The sequence below is a fragment of the Vigna unguiculata genome, chromosome 2 (genome assembly GCF_004118075.2).
Source record: "Vigna unguiculata cultivar IT97K-499-35 chromosome 2, ASM411807v1, whole genome shotgun sequence".
NCBI classification, from domain to species: Eukaryota; Viridiplantae; Streptophyta; class Magnoliopsida; order Fabales; family Fabaceae; genus Vigna; species Vigna unguiculata.
Genome location: NC_040280.1, coordinates 33,140,896 through 33,165,895, shown reverse-complemented (window position 1 = coordinate 33,165,895; position 25,000 = coordinate 33,140,896). Strand labels below are relative to the sequence as shown.

General features: G+C 30.4%; 3 protein-coding genes across 3 annotated transcripts; all 3 read right to left on the bottom strand.

Annotated features, from left to right (window-relative positions):
- Nucleotides 1-11,009: 11,009 nt before the first annotated feature.
- Nucleotides 11,010-15,969, bottom strand: LOC114173517 (vacuole membrane protein KMS1). The gene is made up of 8 exons (XM_028057973.1): nt 15,600-15,969; nt 14,565-14,776; nt 14,253-14,331; nt 13,679-13,978; nt 13,157-13,293; nt 12,448-12,564; nt 11,635-11,814; nt 11,010-11,509 (listed from the first exon to the last, which is right to left on the bottom strand). Exons 1-8 carry the CDS (start codon nt 15,655-15,657, stop codon nt 11,330-11,332), a joined length of 1,263 nt encoding a protein of 420 aa, XP_027913774.1. The 5' UTR covers nt 15,658-15,969; the 3' UTR covers nt 11,010-11,329.
- A 2,652-nt stretch (nt 15,970-18,621) lies between these two features.
- On the bottom strand, nt 18,622-21,531 carry LOC114173516 (G-type lectin S-receptor-like serine/threonine-protein kinase LECRK2). The gene has a single exon (XM_028057972.1). The coding sequence runs from the start codon at nt 21,175-21,177 to the stop codon at nt 18,811-18,813; it is 2,367 nt and encodes a 788-aa protein (XP_027913773.1). The 5' UTR covers nt 21,178-21,531; the 3' UTR covers nt 18,622-18,810.
- Nucleotides 21,532-21,672: 141 nt separating this feature from the next.
- On the bottom strand, nt 21,673-24,376 carry LOC114173203 (G-type lectin S-receptor-like serine/threonine-protein kinase LECRK4). Its single transcript, XM_028057460.1, has one exon. It carries the CDS (start codon nt 24,079-24,081, stop codon nt 21,739-21,741), a length of 2,343 nt encoding a protein of 780 aa, XP_027913261.1. The 5' UTR covers nt 24,082-24,376; the 3' UTR covers nt 21,673-21,738.
- Between the last annotated feature and the right edge of the window lie 624 nt (nt 24,377-25,000).

Sequence of the window (25,000 nt, the reverse complement as noted above, 5' to 3'; positions counted from 1 at the left end):
AAGATCTTCATAGAATATTTTTTTCATACTTACGTGAAAATAATAACAACTCATATATATGATTTCAAGAAATATACATTTATAAAGAAAATACACAAACCAGATCTTAAAATATCTTTATTCTACATAATGCAACAAGATTCACCAAAAAGTAATACAAAATTTCAAATTAAATTTTACAAAAATGCTTTAGATAGATAATAACTTCACAGATTAATATCTCTCACAAATAATAAGATAATTATACAACGAGAATATTTTTATTTGAGTTAAAAATAATTTTCTTTTAACATTAGATGCGGTATCATTGAATCTATTGACTAGCAAAAACTTTAATCGCACATAACTGAATGTTTTTTTTCAAGATTATATATTCTATATCTAAAATTACATTACAAGTTTTTTCAACTTACTTTATCTATTATTTGTTATTTATCATTTATTATCAATCGCTATGTTTGAGGATATATTTGTTAAAATAGATATAGATAAATAAATAGATTTAATTTTGTATCCCGACAAACACAAAAATAACACGTGTGAAAATGTTGTCAATGATTCGATTCAATCCATGTGGAAGGAATCTACGGTGTCCAAGTCTCACGCACAAGTACAACCTGATTTTATATATAAAAAAAACGTCGAAAAAAAAAATCCGTGGAGAATGTGTTTACAACTGTTTAATCATAAAAAACCTGCTCCACCCATTTAATTTAGGGAATATATAATAATGTTTAATAGTTACGAATTACAAAACATTATGTGTGCTTTTTGTTATATTTTATTTTACAGTATTTTTAATATTATAGGTTTTAGAATATTATATTACTACGGAGGTAATTTTTTTTCTTAAGATTATACTATTTAATTATTTTTTATATTTTACATTTTGCTAATATTGTATATATTATTGGTTTGATTTCGTTTACTTTATATATGTGCAAACATTATAATATTACTTTTCACTCACGAAATAGTTCTATAATCTCCTACTCAACACTTCTTATCTTTGAGAATTAAAATATTTAGTAAGTTATGGAAGAGAAATTTCATTGAATAAAAACTGTTTTAGAAATAGAAAAAAAATATTAAGTCCGATTCTAATGATATTTTAAAAATTGACAACAGTTAGTTTGTAAATTATCTTTTATTATCATTAAATAAGTGATTAAAATATTCACTAACTTAGTTTCTAAAATTAAAAATTGAAATCTAAACTATTTTAAAATTAGATTCTAATTTAATATTTTGTTAACTAATTCTTTAAACTTATAAATTATTAACTCTATCTATAAATAATATATCTGTGCTTGTAGATATATGAAAAGATAAAGTTATAGTTAGTACATGATTGAGATTAGATTTTAGAGTGATAAACTTTCCTACCGGTCCACTAAAAATAACATATAAATCATTATCTTCTATATTTTTATCATATAAATAATGATGCTTTGTAGTTTTATCATATAAATAATTATCTTTTATAATTTAATCATATAAAAAAATATTATTTTCCACATTATTTTTTAATCTTTATGATAAATTCATTAAAATTTTAAGTGACATGTAAAATTGGTAACTTTTCTCAAAGTAACATGCTTTCCGGTAAAACTTTTTGAGATATTATTTTATTCCCAATATTTATCTAAACATCTCTGTGGTTGTGGTTCACAATTTTTACATCTTGAAAATGTTAAATATTTTCTATTGTATGTTAATTCTTAGACCTATTTTAGAAACACAACTTTTTTTTTTAACTTTTATTTATTATATTTATTGAATTTTCGTGGGCGTAAGTGAATGAAAAGTGGGAATTTCCATGAACTTGGTAACTCGAAGGGTCTTATCAAATTGGAATAAAAAAAAAGTACGTGGTTTTGCGATATTGTGTTTAATTGTGTGGGAACAAGAAGAAGAAAAATACAAAACTATTTTCCCTAATGAAACTCTTAATTTGACCTACTATTCTATTCAGTCAACGGTTCAACTCATCATATGTCAAATTTGTGCCTTGCTTTTTACATGCCAAAACAGCTGCATAAAAAAATTAATATTATTTTTCCTTCTGTTTTTAGTTGTAAATGAAATTTTTTAGCCATTTTTTAATAATCATTTTCCTTTCTTTAAAATTTTGTGAGAAAGTTTATTAAAATATCTTAAGTTGATGTTTATGTTGGTCGGAGATAACACCTCTATTAAAAAAAAGTTAAATTATAACATGTTCATAAATAAATAGAGTATTAAATTTGAATTCGTTTTCTAATCATGTTAATTCCATCATGCATTCACATGCATGTGCAAATTTTTTTATATTGTTTTGGCACAAGGGAATATAATTCAATTGTACCAAAAGAATTGTTAATTTGTATTTTATTTCTGTGAAAGTCTAATTCAGCGTCTCGTAAGCCGCAAATTTTGTTTGTCAGAAACCTCGATCCACTTGTTTCTTTATTACATCAGCATACCAAAATTGGATCGATTTATAATCCAATTCATTTATTTGCTTTGCATGTAATTGCAACATTGAAAATGTAAGTACTTTTTTTAGTAATAATAATTAATATATAACTGAGTGGTTAACAAATTCCAATGTTTTTTGCCACAAAAATACGCCAACTTAGTTAGGAGCGCGTAGCATTTTCCTCGTATGAAAAATAAAAAAAACGTGTATCAAATTGTAAAATTAATCTCGTATGGCGAAACTTTGTTAAATAAAAGATTAAATATGTTTTTGATCTCTTAAGTAAAATTTAAAATTAGTTTTTTATCAAAAAATTTGATTAATTTAGTTTTTTATCTTTAAAAAACGTGTGAATTTAATTTTTTTATTCAAATTTTGTTAAATTTATTTGAAGTTTCAAACGTGTTTTATGATAATATTTGAGTTAATATTAAAACGAAAATATTTTAAATAATTTAAACAATTCAAATACTATCATGAAATAACTTAAAATGTCATATAAATTTAACAAAAATCTTGTTAAAAAATTAAATCAACACATTTTAAAAATAAAAAACTAAATTAATCAAAAATTAAAAAAAAGAATTTTAAATTTTATTAAAATTTGGAGAATCGAAACATATTTAATCCTTAAATAAAAATGAGAAAGTAAATTTGGATTAGATTTTTTATTATGCAAAATTGGTCTGTAATATTTGTGAGCGTGTTAGTAAAGTTGGTGGCAGTGTTTAGAAAGAGAATAAAAAATTGTGTTTGAAATTAAAAAGAAAGGTAATTAATTGGTTAATGATGAGGAAATGAGTGGGTGAATATTAGATAGGTTAGATGATAATGGATGATGTAAGGGTGTGACGTGGCAGATTATGTGATGAAAGAGAGAGAATTGAAATTGGTTTCACATGTGATGCCATGTCTGTCACCTAAAAGGCTTAAACGTGTGACTTTGTCTCCTCTGTTTTTCTAGAAACGCTCGTATTCTCTATTTTATTTTACTTTCTTTTAGGATAAGCTTAACAATTAAGAGAAACATTTTACTTAATAGTTATTAACATTGGAATAATTTATATGAAGATAAATTAGAAAAAAATTTATGATTAATAACGCATTACAAATTGAAGACCTCATTTAATTTATGACAATTTACAATAAAATCATTGTTCTTCTTGTTTCCTCAGAAATATTCGATAAAAGAAAAGGTCCACATAAAAAGATAAAAATTATATTGAATTTTTAACCTCTCAAAGCTCTTTGGTGGTGGTGGTAATCATAAGTGATACTTGAAATAATAGTTTATCATGTCATTAAAATATGACAACTTTATTAATTGGTTACTTGCCAATGCAATTTTTATTTGAAGTAGTTGGATTTAGAATTAACTCTTATAAATTTTACATCTATTTAATCCATCAAACCATGAAATAATTCAATCCTTTTTTTAATGGTGTTTTTTTTTTCTTTTGTAAATTTTATTTTTATCGTTCAATAATGCATTTACTATTTCATAATATTTTTATTAACTATTATGACCTTATATTTATTATATTTTAGAGTGGTGGTTATGTTCGGTGTCAAAAGGAGTTTTATTTTTTTTAATAATAATCAAATACATAGTTGTAGATTTTATTTTAATTTTAAAAAGAAAGACATATTATGACAAGTAATATGGTGTTATAGTTTTAGAGTCATAAAACATGTGTATATTCTATGACACCGCAAAAATCTATCATAGTAAGACTTATTATGGCATGTGTTCGACTAACAATCATAAATTCTTTTTTTTCTACTACTATGATTCTTAATATTCAAAGATTCCTCTTTTTTTACTACTGTGATTCTTAATATTCAAAAGTACATTAATATTTTGACTTCATACTCTTATTTTACTATCATTTGACACTACTCCTCATAACTATTTACTTTTTCTTTCTTTCAAAAATATGAAAGTTAACTTTATTTTACTCTCTTATAAAAATTGTCAAATGTAAAACAACATTTTTTTCTTGTCAAAACTTATAGTGCAAACCGCTCATGAGCAGTTAACAATATAGTATTACAAAATAAATTTTGGATTTATATTTAAAATATATATCTTTTTTATTTCTTTTTACTTGGACAGAATGCAGACTAATATTAAGTATTGGGGTTTAAGATTTAGAATATATAATTTTATATTTTCTTTACTTTTTTATATTATTAATAAAAGTTGTGAATCACACTGGTATATTGACAAAAATGTGTGTCATGATTTCGAAAATGTTACAAATAAACTCCAAAAAATTTATCTGTCGAAGAGTGTTTAAATGTGGGAGGGAGATATTAGCTTTATAGGTTTTTTTATTAAGTTTTCAAGGTGGTGTCTTTTATTACAAACTTTTTAAGTAGTTTAGTTATTTTAAAATATTTTACCCGTAAAAAAGATTGAAGAGTTCCTCTTACCATTTTAATTTGTCATTGAAAGTTAAAAATAAAAAAACTGTTCACATTTTTCTTTTGATTTATAATTTACTACTTAAAATTATTTTAATTATTCTGAATTACTTGAAAAACATAACTATTGCTATGTAATGACAATGTCGTGATTCATGGATAAGGTCTGTTAAGAAAATTCAAACAATAAACTAATATGACATTTTACGCCAATTTAACATAATTTTTCTACACATAATCTTCTTACCACTAAAAAAAGTTAACAACAAAATTTTTGTAATCATTTTACTTAATGAATAATGTTTTTATTTGAACACCATGTATATTTTATCATATTATTTTCAGATACATGTAAAACATAAGACAAATAACATATTATTATCTAATTTATTATCTAATATATATCAAATATTTGTCGGATATAGTCCAAATGTAAATCAAAATTCTACATTGAATAGATTAGACAAAATTAAACATTATATAAAAATAAAGACTTATATTATCATTATCTTAAAATTTTAAAATTAAAGTGATTAAAATACTTCTTATATATATAAGACTAATATCATATAATTATATAAAATCACGATAAAAAAGTATAATCCATCGGTAAAAATTTAACATAATTAAATTTTATCTTACATTTTCCTCGCTTATACTATCATGTACCTACCAACTGTCATTTCCTCTCTATGTACCTTTCTTTTCTATTAAAATGTTTTTTTAAGGAAATTCATACTCCACTAATTAACCAATATCATTATTACGAGTACCACATTATAACTGCATTGTCTCCTTTGCATCATCATCGTTGCACTACTATCCTTGTCACTCACATAATCATCCTTGTCACTCACATAATCATCATTAAATTTAATTTCACATCTATTATTTAATTTTAAACTGGTAGTTTTTTTTCTTCTTGTAAGACTTTAATCCAATTCTTATTTTAATATATATATATATATATATATATATATATATATATATATATATATATATATATATATATATTTAAAACATAAAAAGTGCATACGTTAGATTAGGGCTTTAAAATAAGATGCTGCAACCACAGGGGAATCACATAAAGTCCTGGCCACTGGGAAGGTTGCTATTTTTGACTAATTTATTAATTTAAAGCCTCTAAAATCAATTTCAACCTTTTTAGCTTTATCAGCAAAAAATGACGTGGAAACCACTAAATTTTAATTTTTTTTTCCAAAGCTTAAAGTGGTTATGTTTATGAAGAAGCATTGTGTGAGTTGGAGTCCTCAAAATTGACTAGTAGAAATTCCTTGTCCAAAACAGTGGTACCAATATTTGAAATTATGAAATATTAGGTCGATTAGGATAAGGACAAAGAAAAATAAAGAAGATAGTGTTGATGAAAATTTTCCAAAAATTCATTTGGTGTTCACGAGAAGAATGAAAAAGAAGAAAAAAGTTGGGCACGGATAAATAATCCAGTGGTGGAAAAGTATAAGCAACTTTTTTTCTGATACATTAATGCAGTGATGAGTTTTTACTCTCATCTTATAATTCATCCACACATTCATTCTTCATATGCATATCACAAAACCCTCACACTTGGATAAGTTCAATTTCACGTGATCATTGTGGAAATTGAATTATGATATACCACTTGTTAATGGGAATCAATTAAATCATTATCTTATCTTTTCTTCCTCTCATGCAAACCACATGTCTCCTCAAAATTACAAAAAATAAAACTTTATTTCATGGCTAAAATATAATTTAATTTAAATATATCATATATCTAACTAAGTATGAGAAATTAAGTCGTACATTATATAAGGATGAAGACTTATAAATTTATTGTTTTAATGATTTGGATCGAGTTCATATCTCATTTATATTGTATCTCTATATTGATCATCTCTCTCGAAGAATCAACAAAAATATCACCATTCTAAGATCTTTTTTTACTCTCGTTCAATTACACATGATCACAGTAACAAGTTATTATCTATAACTATTTATAAAGAGGGTTTCCTCTTTTGTATCCACATTTCATAATTCTAACTTTACCTTTTATGATGTAATTATTTGTTAAATTTTTAAAAATTAACTGTTACTTTTACAAGTTTTTATGAAACTATTTATTTATCTCTTTACTTTTTCTTTCTCTCCTATTCATCACCATTTATTTTCTAATATTTTCTCCGTATATTTAACTTTATTTTTGATAAATATAATTTTATTTTGTTTATTAACTTAATAACATTACAATATTATGAACTATTAATATAATATCATGCATATTCAACAAATGCATATACATAGGCGCTATCGCGCCTATGTTTATGCTAGTCTTTTATAATAGTTATTTTAAAAATTAAGCTCAAAATTTCCAACTAATTAGTCACACTTTATAAAAATTTAAATTCCAAAACTATATTTTGTATTAATACATCACAAAAGAAAAACATCTTTAATTTATCTACACAATACTTATGGATTTTATGTGATCTCTGAATAATTATTGATTATTCCTCGATTTTGATTATTATATATGAATTTTTGTGGTAGGTAAATGCTATTTATTTTATAGTGTATGCAAACCTTGAAAGTAAACGGCAACATTCAAAAACTAATAATTGAAACTGAAATTATTTGCAAAACGCAAAATTCTCTACGTATAGGAGGCACACACCAACACAATTATTATTTGACACACTTCAAAAATTCAACTCTCAACTTATCACTATTTATTTTCTTCACATAAATCAAGTATATATACACCATCAACCTCACTCCAAAAACTTCCATTTTATAAATGTATATTCTCACAATTTAATTCTTAACAATTTTAATCATTCAATCCATCAAATCGACTATAAACTAAAATGCAAGTCATTATAAAAAGTTGCTTCTATTCTATCCACTATGATTTCAAAGAGATTGTGAATCAAGAACATTGAGAAAAATCCTAGATCACCCAAACAATGAAAATCCTATTCATAGAAAGCTACAAAGAAACTCAAAATTATATGAGTTAATTTAGAAGGTTATATTTAGAAACTCACCCATTTTTCTCTCCATAAATTTGGGTCTATCACTATAAAAGAATTCAAAAGCAAGACCTAATACCTACATTAATTTCACCCACTAGGATGACTATACTCTTTCGATTGACTTAAACCCAACTCTCATTTAATAAAATTCCAAAAGAGCTTACATAATGTAACATCCACTCTATAGCATGTAGATTATATTGCTTTTGTATAAAATACACAATTAATTTATATATTGTCTTAAATTAAATAATTTTAGTTTATATAAGTTGTGGTAACTTGTGATGTAAAGAGATTCAAACCATTATATATCCATAACTTTTTCATCTTTTTACATAAAAGATAAAATTTTAATAAGTAAAATTGTTATATTAATACTTTAATATTAAAATGTGATATTAAACAATTTATTTTAAAATTAATAGTTCCAATAAAATTAAAAAAAAACTATAGCTCTATACTTTATAAAAATTGAGATCAATCGTTTGTTTTTCATAGGGGGGTGATTTAGTCATAATTCCAGTTAAATATTATTTTAAGTTAATTACATTTCAATATTCATAGATGTCATTTGAAGTGATAATTTAAATTTAACAACTCATAATATTAAACAAAGTGGTCATTTGAATTTTACATAAAGTAAAAATAATTTTTTCGAAAGATTAATATCAGAAACAACTAATAAGTCATTAAAAATGTATTTAATACAAGTCTTCTAAATTTAGACGAAACCATAGTCAATAAAATGATCACATCTCTTTTAACGTCACATATATTTTTCTAATAGTGACAAATATAATTTATTAAGAATAAATAATTAATGTTGCATGAATGATTAAGATGCTATGTATTCATTAAGAAAATTATTGGTAGATGAAGTGATCGTTGACCAAAAGTTAAACAACTCTTGTACCGTGATTTTCATCCATTTTTACAATTATTTATTTTTCTTTTCAAGCAAAGTTTAAAATTTAACCAAACATTCTACATGTAGTTAAAATGGTTCTTTTCATACAGGAAAATTCCTTTTATTTTATTAAAATGGTTCTCATTGAATTGAATAACATGTAATTATTAACTCTTAAACCACTGAATATTAAATCATTAATTCTACTAAACTAACTACATCATGTTGAAGAAGAATACAAACTTTGGCACGTAAATGCTATAAACATGCAGTAAACAAAAATCCAACAAATAAATTATTATTGTTTGTCGACTATGTACATAAAAGTTGCCACGTACTCTAATTAAACATAATCAAATGTCAAATGTTGAAGATCAACATATTACACCAAAAAGATGTTTGATTTATATATTCCTTTTGACTTCAACGAGTATGCAAACTCCAATCTGTCTTAAGATACCAATTAAAAAAAAAGTTTTAAATTGTATAGTACAAAATAAAAAATAAATTTTAAATTATACAATAAAAATAAAAAACATATTCAAAATTATATAAGTTACGTTTGTGATTTTACAATCCATAATAAAAAAATATTTTTTCATTTTTTGTACTCTTCCTCTCCTTCACTGTTCCTAACTCATTCTCCCTTTTCTTTCCTTCTAAAAGCTATTATAGTTCAGGCAATTATGCTATTACCATGATAAAATCTAAGTCTTTACTGTGTAATGGAATCCTCCTAATTCTTGTAGAGAATTTTGTCATCTTTGGTGTGTAGGATAAAGCCATGGAGGATGTGTTTGGAGGACATGGATATGGGTATGGTGCAGAGGGGTGCGCATGAAAGACGAAGGAGGTGATGAGAAGAAGATAAGGGCAAAACAGTCTTTTTACATGGCCTATGGAGGTGCAAGAAGAAACTATGGAGGTGTATGAAGAAGGGCCTGGGGTAGGATGTGTTAATAAATTCAACTAAGTGGATTGGACATTTATTTATTTATTTATTTAAAATAATATATTTATCCTTTTTCTTTCTTTACAAAACAGTCTTATTTCTTTTAACTAATAAAATAACATGTTTCTTTATAAAAAAACTGCTTGAAATGTTAACTACCAAATATATGCTATAAAAACTGCATTTAAAATGGAAATAGAGAAAATAATGTTTTAGGAATTAATTCTCCAAATACTATTTTAAATTTTGGAACATGAAAATGAAAAAAAAAATATCATAAAAAAGAACTTTTTCAAAGTGGAAAGAGAGTTTTCCTAAAAATTCTCTCTAGTACTAGTACTATTTTAATAATGTATTATATTTCCTAAAAGTGATATCTTTGCACATTCTAGAGTATGTTTTCAATAATATATTATATTTTCTCAGCGTGTTCTAGGAATTATTTTCCAAATATAAAGAAAGTGTTATGAAAAATACTCCTTAAAATAATCCTATATCTCTGTTCACTTTTTAATAAGTAATTTCTATAACATTGTTAACATTTCATAAAGTAAATTTTCGATAATGTTTTAATTTCCTTTGTTTATTTGTATCTTTCAAATAGTGTTACTCTTGTTTTTTCCTTTAAAAAAAAAAAAAAGATAGAGTAAAATCCCAAAACAAAAATTAAGAATCACTGTAGGAAAAAATACCTCCGCAAGATTGCATGCCTTTATTCATAATGATGTTCTAGAACATGAATGAAAAAAAAGAACAGAGAAGAATTATATTTGTCTCATGAATGTAAGGAGAGTGAATGAATGAACATAAAAGCACATTTAGGACCTAAAATATTAGAGGGACAAAATAAATTTTTTTCATATACTAAATAATAATTTTAACAAGAGTGTACTTGTCTATTCCAATATAGTGTACATGTAAGTCCATCAACGGGTGGACTCTCAAATTGTAGAAATGTTCATCCTTATTCCGAACAGAATATATTTTCTACAATTTGTGAAACGTTTTGCATTTTTTAATAGCATTCATTTTTATGGGTATACAAAAATTGTTCCTTCAATATTTCACTAAGCATAAATTGAAAACTGATTTAGACTTCAATCATGAAATCTCGTTGGCATTTAGCAGTTAATAGATGAGTTATCAGAGACGGGAGACGATTAAAACCCAGCGATAGTGCTTGAAGTTAAAGGTAATAGAGTAAGAGAGAAAGGGAACAATTTGTTGTTTACCAGAGATAGGAACTAATAATTTGTCTTACTAATGCAAAAGAATAGAACTCTTATAATTCCATTAGAGCAGCAATTAATTAATACGGGGTTAAAGCTAAAATCCAAACAATGGTCGCCCCAAAATAAAATAAAGTTGCAACTTTAGTTGCCTACTGTGTATATTCATTCCTAAAGAAGCTCCTGGCAGGACCTCTAATGCAGATTTTCAGGGTAACTTCTGTGGGGCCACAAGAAATTGCTGTAATTTGAATTTCAATTTTCTGCTTGCAGAAGGAACCGCTAAAAAAAGGGCGACACAAGCAGAACATAAACAATTCACTGTACGCCTGAGTCTGTTGGGGTAGACTTTTCCGTTAATTCAGAAATATGTTTCTCCTGCTGTTTCTTCAGATGACTCTGGGCAGTTGCATTCACTATCTTAACAAAGAAGTTCATAAGCATGAGCCACACGATAGTGTTCCAGACTGAAGAAAAAGAAAAATCCCACTTTTTCCCCTGCAGATGAACATGAGATGATTTCAAGAACACCACTTCGAGGTCGTAACTCAATATTAAGGAATTTAACGGTCAAATCAAAGTACAAGCGTTGATAAATAAGTCATATTGCAGTTAATAGGTACCTGCTTATTTGGGGAAACTGGATTGGGTGCTTTCAAATACTTATCTTTCATTGCACGGAGACTAGCAGTCACTCTAGGCAAGACGGAAGCAAAACCAGGTATGTGACTCAGAACCCAAATAAATTCATTCTCAATCCAGTTAAGAAGTTGATTGTTGCAAACTGAGATGATGAATAGCGTCTGCAAAAAGAATAAACATACAAGATCCATCAAAATTTGTAGGTGTACAAGGCTTAAATGTGTCTGAATGATTTTTTTATGGAAATGTAAGAACTTGTTCACTTATTCTGGTGCGCCAAATTGACAGGCACCATCAATCTGGTTCTCTAACAATAAATACATAAACATGGTTCTCAGATGTCAAAATTTGACAACACAATTGTTTCTTTTAGAGGACTACTTTGAGGTGAAAAATGGCATTGAAGTACCATTCATTTCAATGAATTTATTTGGAAGATCAAAATGATGACACTTTTATCTTTAGGAGAACTTAAATGTTTTCTCTTTATTCAACTATTAATCTACCCTCCTATTGTTTACCCATTTGCTTATGTGCTGGGTCACAAAAAAGCTAGGTAATGGTAATAAATCATTAGAAAGTTCGCCACGTAGGCCAATAGTAGTCACAAAATCAAATAAAAAATATTGTGTTCATTATTTAATAAATATAAATATATATGGGAAAGACCAACTTGCAAGTTTGCACGAGTGTATATATATAATATAAAAAAAGATCAGGCTTCACCCACAACCACAAACCATTCCTTTGTCTACAATACCATAAAATCACCTAAGAAAAGGTTAAATACAAACCTGTATGTGAGTTTTAATAATTGCCTTTCCAATCAATGTTGCAAGAAAAAATTTCCAAAATGGAATGCCAAATTGTCCACACATGATGCCAGCAAGGTCGAATAAAGGATTTGGAACCTGAAATGTAATCTCAGTAAATAGCTGTTTACAAGTTGATATAGTATATAATAAATGCTATTTTTTTAGAGCAGGATGGACCTCAGAATAAAGGAATTGCTAGCAGCTAACATGTTTTCAAAATCTCATATTATATACTAAGAGAAGTGGCAGAACTTAATTGGCATAGTATTCAATAACAATCTATGGATTATGAAAATGCATAACCCAATCAGCAGTCAGTTACAGTGATGAGACTATAGTGCATACTGCAGTATCACAACAGAGAAACCTTAAGAGGAAAAACAGAACTATTGAGTTAAGATTTTGACCAACTAGAAAAAGTTGTCCTGCCAAACTTACACACTAAAGAATATTCTACTTCATATGCCAAAAATTACAGCCTTTGTTGCCACTTCCCACCCAAAAGGAAGTAACTTCTATTGTGTACAGAATTACCATTCTGGAAATAACTCAGGAAGTTGACAGGTACAAAACGCCATCAATATTTATAACATCTTAGCCACATGTCAAGAAATTTTCTATGCAGAAGAAAAGATAAACATATAAGCAAAGTATAATACTGGAAATGAAGGATGAAGTCCATACTAACCGAAGCAAGTATTAGAATAGTAACAAAATTCAAATGTTGCGAGTGTGAAAGAAACCAGCACTTGATTCTATTCAAGACTCCTTTATCATCACTATCTATTTCTTCGATTGCATCCACTCTGCTCCCAGACAAGCTTGCTACATCAATAATTTAATTAGAATAATGTACAAACCAATTTGTAAATAAAATAACTAATAAGCACCGACTACTGAAAAATGAATTAATTAATCAGCCAGCTAAAGATGGACAGAAGAAATTAAGGTAAATAAAAAAAGGATGGACATCAGAAATTTAAAACTAGGGATTTAAAAGCACATGGAGGATTAAACAATTCCTGGAAACTATTCATAAATTTACTTTTTCTTTTTTACCCATAGAGGATTATAGTACACTACATAGAATAATATAACATGGTAAGCATTTTTCTCAATAGTATAGGATTATGATCAGACTACTCTATCAAATTAACAATGACTTTATTAGAGTAAGGGAACAACAGTGGTAAATCCAGACACATTGTACCTGCCCTGGATATAAAATAAGGAGGAAGCTCCCCTATAGCTGTTCCCATACCCCATAAAATAGCCTCCAGCTGAACTTGAGGCAAAATGCTGCTAAGAGGAACCTGTGAACCATAGACTGACTGGAATAATGGCGGCCCAAACTCAGAACAGTCTTTATCAAGCCAAGAAGGACCTCGTTTTAATTGTATTGTATCATATGGAGCACTTTTCAGATCAACTCGGCCACATTGCACTGCTTTTATTGTGAACAGTGCTATGTGTGGACCCAAATATAAGACAAATGTGTGCAAACCAGATCCTGAACCAAATAAAAAGATAAAAGAACAATTTAATGTGGATATGTAATAATGAAAATGAAAACTCAGGGACTACATGACCCTTGATCAAGATGATAGCAAAGAATCATGATCCTTACAATTATGAGAGTAAAATCTATATTACAAGCAATTGCTTTTCTTTAAGTTCAAATCAACAAGAAGTACAAGATAGACCACGTTAACTCAGTAAGTAGAAAACCCCGTATCACACAATTAGGAACCATATCTGACCATAGGACTACTTATTTTGCTTACCAAGGCCAATTGAAGAAGCAACCCCAAGGGCCACCCACCACAGTCCAAAGCGAAAATATTCAACAAGCTCCTCAAGATGCTGCACAATAGAACAAGTATTTGTGAAGTCCAATTATCTAAAAAAAATGAACAAAAGAGCTACCTAAAAAATGAATGTGTATTGTATGGCTGAAATTAAAAGAAAAAAGTATCCTTCATATAGACACATGCTACCAAGGTAAGTATATTGCACACGCTAGCCAAAAAGAATCATAAACGGAGAGTTCTTTGCTCCAGAACTATCAGTATATTTTACAGACTGAATAAAAATACCTTCTCTTGGAGTCCACCGAGGGTCATGAGCACTATGCCAAAAGTCCCAACCGCAACACTGAAAAGCATAACCCACCCACCTTTTGCCAATAGATATAATGTTGTTTTCTTGATGCATTGAATAAGAGCTAATGTGAAGAATTTCAATGTTTTGAAGGGTTGTGCTGTCAGAGTCAAATTTTCTATCTCCAATTCGTGCTTCTCACGTAGCTCTGCAAAATAAAGACTTTTAAATCAGCATATGTGATATAACAAAACTTATCGTAAGAATTTAAATCATAAGAGAATGTCAGGTTCGCAAAACAGGCTAAATTCAATATTTCCAGAAATATAGACAACAGATTAACCAACATCACGCCAAAAGCTATGGCAATATGTTTCTATTCAAATTGTCAAATGTCTTTGCCTCATACCAAGCAAGACTCCTCTTCTTCCCCCGGGTCCCAACTTTTTTGTAATATAACAGAATAACAAATTTTAATTTTGCAAAACTAATTGAGGAATTCAATCTTAACATAGACTTATGATAACTTATAGCCCCAAAACCGCTTTCGAGAAATCCAATGCTTCCGAAATCCAGATTAATCAAATAGACCAATGAATTACATCGCTGCACCCTTTCACGCCCAGAAAACAGACAATATATCACAACATGGATGGTTCCCCAAATGCCAAATTGTATATATTATAGAGCAGTAAGTGGGGCAGTCCAGTTCTCCACTGGCCAGACCCCCTTTTAAAAAGACAAACACTTGATGAATCATCTCTCGTCCACTCACTTTCCCGTTAGCCTATTCAAATTAACAGGAAACCGAGACACTAAAAACTAAACAACCAAAATCTTTCCCATATTTCACCATACACGATCACAGATAAAACCACAGATCCAAAACCCGAGGCCAGGGAATTGATACCCACATACAAAAAAGAAGGGGAACAACTATGCTAATGAAAATCCGATACAGTAAAAAAGGGTAAAAAGAAGAAACAAATAAACGCAGAGCATCAAAAGTGAGAAAAAACAGAAAGACTTGCCAGAGATAGACAAATCAGGGCGCCCGGAAGAAGAAGATACTATATTTCCAGAGCCCATTATTGCTCACATGCTAAGAGGGGAAACTCTGCTCTTGTATACCCTTCTCTATTAACGCTCTAGTTTTGCAGCACGACAATTGGAATCAGCACTCTGATTCCGAGAAGATAGACAAAAATAAAATTGAAAGCGAAAAATTTGGATAGGCTTGGAAATGATTTCAGCGGAATCTGCAGATCTAGAAAATTAAAATCAGAGTGGTGGTTTGCGTGAAGATCGGGTAGCCCTAGTTTAGTTTGTTACGCACACTCTCATCCACTTCGTCCTAGACCTGTCCCAAATATAATGAATCTCTTCCCTCCCCATTTATCATCACAGTAATATACCAGGGAATAATGCCCTACAAAATATATATACATTTTATATATTTAAATTTAGGGTCAAATTAATAAAACAGTAAATAGTTTTCAGATTAAAAATTATCAGATTGTGGTTATATTTTAATTTAATTCAAAAGGACAGGAGATTTTCAAATCTAAAATTTATAACTATTAAAAATAATTAAAATTTAGTTGACTAAGTTATTAACAATGATGTGATGTCTTTATATCTATGAAACTTTTCTTAGACTATTGTACTAAACCGATAAATGTAATACTGATATTTTTATAGAATTAAAGATTTCTTTTTAATTTGGAAATTCAATTTTCATTTTTATTAAAAGTAATTTTGTATGAAATATACATATATTTTTTATAAAAGAATATTAATAATAATTCTAATTTTATTTTATCCAAAATTTAACCAAAACCTATATCATCAATATCCCTCCATGAATAATATAATTGATATCAATTGTTATTGATGAATTAACATGTTTGACTTAAATATATTAAATGTACAAGTTACCTACATTTTTCATTCAGCTAAATTTTATAATGAATTATATAACTGATATTAATTATTATTGATGAATTAAAATGTTTGACTTAAATATATTAAATGTAAAAGGTACATACATTTTCCATAGAACTAAATTTTATAGTGAATACTTTAAAAAAATACAAAGATTCATGAAATTTGTAATACAAAATTTTACATTACAGATGTATTATATATATATATATATATATATATATATATATATATATATATATATATATATATATATATATATATATATATATATATATATATATATATATATATATATATGAGGTATAACCTGTTAAATGATATGTCATGGATATGTTGGAGATTGAAATTCAGTAATTACAGAAAAAAAAAATTCCAAATGAGCATGTGATAATGATGCTTAAAAAGAAATAAACTTGCATGTTTACATTGGTAATTTTTATTTTTAACTATATAAAGCACGTGTGAGTAGAACAATGAAAATAAAAAATAGAGAATGAGAAAAATAAACTTGAGTCATACAATCATACATAATTTTTTTTTAATTAAAAAATTATTTAATGGTTATTTGAACACTTAAAAAAATTAAATCATTCTGCCATTTGTATTTTGGTTTAAATAGTCATAGTTTTTTTTCTTGCTCTCTCATGATAAATAAATTATATATAGAAAGAGAAGAGAGACAAAGTAATTTATGGAATAATTTATTTGAACTAGTATAATATATGTTAATGAATTGACTAAAAATATATTTTGAGGAATTTAATTTAACCTAACTTTATTTGGATATACTTCTCTATTATAACTGTTTTTGGAAATTTAATTTTAATTTACAAAGTAACATTAAAGGACAATGTTAAATTTAGAATGTGGGATTTCTAACAAAAAAAAAAAATTGAGTTGATCGAGAAATATCTCTGTTGAAGTGGAAGCTTTATTCCGAGGAATATATTCTACCTTTAAGAATCTTTTTCGTATAGCCAAACTTTTTTGTGCAGAGATGCATGACTTTCCATGTGGATTTATAGGTTCATATTTTTTAGTACAACTATTTACGAATCATGATTTAATTTTAGGATAATAATATTTTAATTTATTTTTAAATTATTTATTTTGATTTTTTTATGTAGTGTGATGATTTAAAAATAATTAAAATAATAAATTAAAAATAATAAAGAAAAGTAGATTAAAAAATCATCATTGTTTTGAGATTAAAAATATTTCCAATGAGTTTCGTAATCCTGACGTTAACCAGATTATATTTCCAATGCAGAGAGCGAGAGTTCTGATGAGATTAACACCAAACCTTTAGAATAATTGGCTTGCAAGCAAGAGTATTGACGAAAATGACAGTATTCTGAAATTAAGTATAATGAATTTTATAATGAAATGTTTCAATCCAGAGACCAATATATGGACCAACTAGTTTGTTAAATATTTTTAAATTAAATATTTAGAAAGAGATTAATTAATTAATAGTATATACAAATGGGTATATAAACCAAAATATATATCTATATATATATATATATATTGATATTTTAATAGCGAACTTATGAAGATTAACCGAACTTGTTTAACATTTAATTTAAAACACATCTAGATTAACATGACTTGATGAGTTAAAGGAATGAGTGAATTTCAAATTAAAATGATTATTTTTAACATGAAAAATATATTTTGAGAGTTTTTATATGTTTAAAAAACATAATACCTGAAAATTGATGCTGCAGGATTTTTGTTCATATAATAACATTTCTTTTTTATCAACTCTAACATATAGTACATGATATATATAAATTAAAAGATTCAGATTTTAATTTACGATTATCTTTGTAACTAAGTATTTTCTATGAATTTGTGTCGTAACATGACGTTAACTTGGAGAATACAAAATTTATTTTTTGTGTAGTCTGAAGAGATGGTTCAACACAACTATAATCACGAGAATATACTAATTATTAACTAGTTTGGAGGTTTATAAATATTAGTCATATTTGTTGCTGATGAACAAAATTAAAAAGGAATGATTTGTGCATGTGAGGTGCATTTGCATAAAATTAATTGGCCTGAATAAAGAGTGATTTATTGTTTGTCATAGATAAAGTGAAAAAAGAAAAGAGACGTTGGCAACTGTAATATCACTTGCTCTTTTTCCAAATGATTGTGCCATCTCTTAATTGTTGTATTTCAAAGTATAGACCACGATTTTCTTGTTTGTTTTTTGTACAGAAAGATAATATGGAAACAAAAAAGTTACAGAACACAGAAACACACATTATTCATGCGATTAATTCATCATACTATATAAGTCTGATCTGACATCATCATGTCGTAAACCAAAGGAGGAACACCAACTTCCACGGTTCCATCTAGCATTTGCATCACGTGCTTCATCGAAGGCCTCAGAGCAGGATTTGGATGAACACACCACAGTCCAACCAAGGCCATTTCCTCAAACTTCTTGAAATCATTCAGCACTTCTGTGTCATCTCTCACCACTAACTCTAGTTGCCTACACACCACACACCTTAAAACAAAATTTGAAAGAACCAAATCATCATCTTCACTGTTTTTTCCATCCTCACAACACTCAATGTGCCTCCTGCAGCAAATAATCTCCAAAAGCATAACCCCAAAACTGTAGATGTCAACTTTAGCAGTTATCGGCGCACTCCTTAGCCATTCAGGTGCCATGTATCCCATCGTCCCTCTCAAATTAGTGTTTGTTCTAGTTTGATCTTTGTTCAAAAGCTTCGACAGTCCAAAATCTGCAATCTTTGGTGTGTAATTGGCATCAAGTAACACATTTTCGGGCTTTATGTCACAATGTATGATTTGGGTGTTGCACTCTTCGTGCAAGTATAGCAACCCTCTTGCGACCCCAAGAGCCATTTCAATCCTCTGACCCCATTCAGGCCTTTCTCCCTCTCCAAACAAATAACTAGAGAGGGCACCGTGTGGCATCAACTCATACACAAGAATTCGATGGCTACTCTCAATGCAAAACCCCAAAAGCCTCACCAAATTTCTGTGATGCGTACGACCAATAATTCTGAGCTCAGTCATGAATTCTCTTTCACTCTTCTCTATTTTCTTTTCCAGTTTCTTTACTGCAATACCGATCTCTGCACCATCTATTATTAAAGCACCACGATAGACTTTTCCCGAACCTCCCCTTCCAAGAATCCTAGTGAATCCGTCTGTCGCTTCATGCAGCTCCTGAAAGGTGAATTCTCTGAAGTTGATTCCAATAGCTGTTGCATTCATATGCTTCTTTCTTCTTGTGAGTCTCCGAGTGAAAGGATGATAGTAGACAGCAAGGGCACCCAAGAAACAGGCAAGAGTGGCAGTAACAGCAACAAGAACCTTCAGAAGGACTCTTACATTAAAACTTCTCTTCTTGGAAACTTCAGGTGTCCCAGAATCAACCCTGTCAGCAACTTTAAGCAGCGCTTTCAGTCCCTTCGAAGAAGTGCTATTTCTAGCATTCAGCAAGGGCAGTCTCTTCTTGACACATGTGGAGGTGGATTGGCTATAAGTTGCAGCACCGATATTACAATCATCTATGACAGCCTTCTTACAACTTTCTAAGTCAAAACCAGATAAGCGAACAAAATCAGTATTAAATTGGAAATCAGTGTCGTCAAAAACTTGGAGGCTGAAGTTGGTCTCTGCGCAGAAATTGGTGACAGCTGGTGGATGACACCCTTTTGAAACATCTTGATCATCGAAAGGGATATAACCTGGAATACACTCACACTTCACTGATTCATTGTCAGGAGAACTGCACAAGCCATACACACCACACACAACATTCACTCTGCAGGGATCCTCCACGGCTCTCCAAACCCTGCTCCAACCGCTCCCGTTCCTTTTGTGATATGCATATTGCTGGAAATTCCCATTCTCATCTATTGCAGCGCGATGATAATAATCCTCCACCGGGGTTGGAGTGGTGTTGGTTATAGAGTAGATGTTCCCGCCGCCGCTGCCGTCGCCGACAAGGTACATGAGAGCAGTGGTAGAATTAAACACCAAAGTCACATTTGGGGTGGTGGTTGAAGTGTACCAGTATGCAGGGTCAGCCCATTGGTGAGCTTTGAGCAACAAGTTGCCATCACCTTGCATTTGCAGCATGAAATTTCCCAATGAGTAGTTTGAAGGTCCTCTCCCCTTGGAATAGAGGCTCTGATTAGTCTGCAAGGTTTGGCCTGGCAAGATTGTGTCCGCTGGAAAGCTGAAACTCTCCCACACAGGTCTTAAGTTGGAGTTCTTCATCACAAAATTGCCGTCGTCTTGCATGGTGGCTGATGTTGCCGCGCCACCGTTTCCTCCGCTGTAGATGGTCTGAGCAGTAGTCCCGTTTGGGTGGACTACCACAAGCTGTCCTGAAGAAGTGAATTGGATTTGGGAATTTGGTTCCACGGGGGGAGCCAGGTACCACACCAGCGTTCTCTCAGGGATTCTCCCAAACCATATTCCCACGAGAAAGAGACCATTGGGAAGAGTGTAGAATCCAAATTCAAAATCAGTGGAGGAAGATTTCCAGGTAGAATTGGATCCAGCAGTGATGATTGTATTTGATTGTATGGCATGTAAAGGTTTCAGATTTGAAAGTGAAAGAAGTGCAGCAATGCAAGGCAAAAAGATAGCTGAAGACATTATGAGTGATGTGGATTGAGGGAAGAACAATGTGGAGGTGCATAAAAAATAACAATGTTTTGGACGCGGAAGAGAGAAAATTCAAAGTAAGTTTGTTACTTATTTTTTGTTTCTAGTCCAAGTAATGGTTGGATGAAAAAAATGGTAGTGATTAATTATCACCCTGAACCTGCCAAGTCAAAGTCACTTTCAAAATGAATTCAAAGGTGGTGGTCGTGTGATTTGGTATGGATCAAAGACTGAGTTTAAGCTCTGACAAATTAGGGAGAGACACATTTGTTTTCTTGAATTGAAAGTGGTGATTGGCAATGACGTCAAATGTATTGGACACACAAAGGAAAATGATTGGAACACATAGCCTCAGCCAGAGTCAATAAATAAGTAAAATAATAATTACATAGACTAAAAAACTAAAAAAAAAAAAGAGACTAAACTATAGAGTATAAAAATTTTAAATATTCAATAGAAAATTTAATAAAGACTCATTTAAAAATAACTATACAATAATTTAATTAAGCCATAGTTTAAATGAATATTTTCATTGTATTTCTTTCCTCAATATCAATTGAGTGGTGGAACACCCACTTCTACGTTTCCTTCCAACATTTGTACCACAATTTTCATAGTTGGTCGAAGATTTGGATTGGGATTTATACACCATAAACCTACCATTGCCATTCTTTCGAACCTATTGAAATCACTTTCAACTTCAACATCATCAATCACTGCGCCTCTTAAATTGTTTTCCATTGCTAGATATAGAACCCAGTCCACGAGTATCATGTCATCACCCCTTGTTCCATCCTCAATTTCATGCAACTCGATGTGCCTTCTGCAAAATATGATTTCCAGCAACACCACACCAAAGCTGTAGATATCAACCTTTGCAGTAACAGGTGCATTTTTGAGCCATTCTGGTGCCATATATCCCACTGTCCCTCTAGCATTGGTGTTTGTTCGAGTTTTATCTTTCATCAGCAACTTTGCCAGTCCAAAATCTGAGATCTTTGCAGTGTAATTAGAGTCAAGCAGAACATTCTGAGGCTTTATGTCACAGTGGATGATTTGATGGTCACACTCTTCATGCAGATATAGCAAACCTCTTGCAATTTCAAGCACAATTCTGACTCTACTTTCCCAGCTGGGTTTATCGCCTTCATCGAAAAGGAAGTTGGATAGTGTTCCGTTTTCCATTTTCTCATAAACCAAAAGCCTATGACTCTGCTCATTGCAAAATCCTAATAAGCTAACAAGATTTCTGTGATGAATGAGAGCAATAACTTGAACTTCTGTCACAAATTCTTTATCACCTTGGTCTTCTACTTGCTCCAGTTGTTTGACAGCAACATGAACCTGTTGATCCTCCAAGTTTAAAACCCCACTATACACCGTACCATAGGCACCTCGACCAAGTTTGTCTTTGAATCCATTAGTTGCTTCTCTCAGCTGTTGGAATGAAAATACCTTTAGATTGATATCCATAGGCTTTGGCTTTGGTGGTGCTTGTTTGTGCATGAGATGCTGACCAACGGGGTGATGATAAATGGCAGTGGCTGCAAACAGGACAGCAAGTAGGGAGCAAGAAATGAGAGCCACTACCAAAACAACCACAGACGATGAATCCCTTTCATTGTCCTTGTTGTTGTCAAGCAGAGGAACTTTAATCAGCATCACACGATTGCTAGTGTCAGGGATGATTCTTATGGCATTTATAATTGGCCACTTTTTCTTATGGCAAGCAGTGCCATCTAAAACAGCAGCGATGCAGAGACAATCATCCATCAGTTCCCTCTTGCAGCTTTCCAAATCCATCCCATCCAAGACTTGCAGATCAAGAAAAAAGTAACCGGAGTTTGGTATATCAGCATCTTGAATCTCTTTCACTTCCACCTCAAAGTCTGAGGCAGAAGAATTTGCAGCACACAAATCCTTGACCTCACTGAGATAGCACCCCTTGGATGGTGCTGTTGGATCCAAAGGAGTATAGCCTGGCAAGCAACCGCAACTGTATGTTTGGGTGTCAGAACCAGATGTGTTGCAAAAACCATACACCCCACAGAGGGCAGTCACAGTGCAAGGCTTTGTTACGGCCTGCCACACAGATCTCCACTCGCTTCCATTTCGTTTGTGGTAAATCAACTTCTGAAAGTTTCCCTTGTCATCCACCAACACACGATGATAGTAATCTTCGATTGCACCCACTACTTCAGTAGTCATGTTAAATATAATTTGGTTAGTGGCATTGACCGCGTAAAGAAAAGCTGTTGTGTTGTCAAAAATAATTCTAACACCTGTGTTTTGGGCAGTGTCACTCCACCAGTAGGCAGAATCTGTGAACCGATACGCTTTAAGAACAATGTTTCCATCAGATTGTTGGATCTCCAAACTGTATTGTCCAGTTGAGTAGTCAACTGATCCATTGGCATTGGAGTAGAGCTTCCGACTGGTATTCAAGGTTTGGCCTAATAGAAGAGTATCCGTGGGTGAATCAAAGCTCTGCCATATAACGTTGGAAAGTGAATTCTTCAAGACGAAATTCCCGTCATCGTTCATTTCTGCTGATGCAGCGTTTGTTCCTTCGTATATGGGGAATGAATCCCCGTTGAGAGGTTGGAGCACAAATTGGCCACTTCGTGTGAGATTGATGGATGATCCAATTTCAACTGGGTTGTCACGGTTTGCAGACCAAACTAATGTTTTCTCTGGAATTTTGTCAAACCAAATACCAACAAGATAACGGCCACTAACAAGGTGGTAGAATCCAAAAGCATATTCCCCGGAGGATGATCGCCAAGATGAATTGGTGGCACTTCCAGCCACAATGCTGGATCCCAGTTCAATTGAAATGGCGATGCTTGGAACATTGAAAAACAGAAGCATGACAAGAAATTCAGCAGCAGCCATTTTGGTAGGGAATGTTGTAACTGAAGTTGTGTCCCTGTGATATAGTATAGCTGAAGGAAAGTCATAAAAAGTAGGCCAGAAAATTTCTTGGTCCCGTGGGAGATAGGTAGGATCAGAATATTGTTTCAATTGATAGAGTGTGGAACAATCATTATGCAAATTATTTTTATATTATATGTATGCACTAGATATCTTTGTTTAAAACTCTTCTAGAAGAATGTAGAAAAGTAGAAAACATTACATGGCGGTCGATCCTGAAGATTTGTTTTGTTTATTTTAACCGGTCAGACATCGATATGTTTTTCTCCTGGGGTCAATATCTTGCTGGTGCTATAAGGTGCCACCTTGAAAACCCTCGGTTGTATTTTTCTTATGTGATATGATACTGCTACACTCATCTGCAACTTTATGATTACACCCATTGCCTGAAGTTTCTGAATTCAATTGCCACCATCTTACGAAACTGATGCTGACGACTCACTTTGAAACAGTCAATGTTGTATACATACATTGCTCTGTTCTCCTGACTTGAAAAAAGTGTTTCATGTTGATCCCAACTTTCTTTATGCTAACTCATTCCTTTGGTTACTTCTACATGATTAATGTATACTTCATTTGAAACATTCGTATTTTTGTTTTAAACATCCAAAGAAGAAGAACAATATCAATTCCTCTATATAATATTAGCATCATTAACTATTATACAATTAGTTTTAGTTTTGGTGTTCAAATAAAGTTTGGGACTAGCGTAAAGATTTGTTTAAACTAAGTTATTCACATTTTCGGTAACGAAAATAAAAAATAAATTAAAATTAGTTATTTAAACATTAAAACAAGTTTTATTAATTTGTAAAATATGTTAGGAATCTAAACGTGAGTCTAAGTCTCACATTGATCCGAATTGAGAAAGTAGAGCACT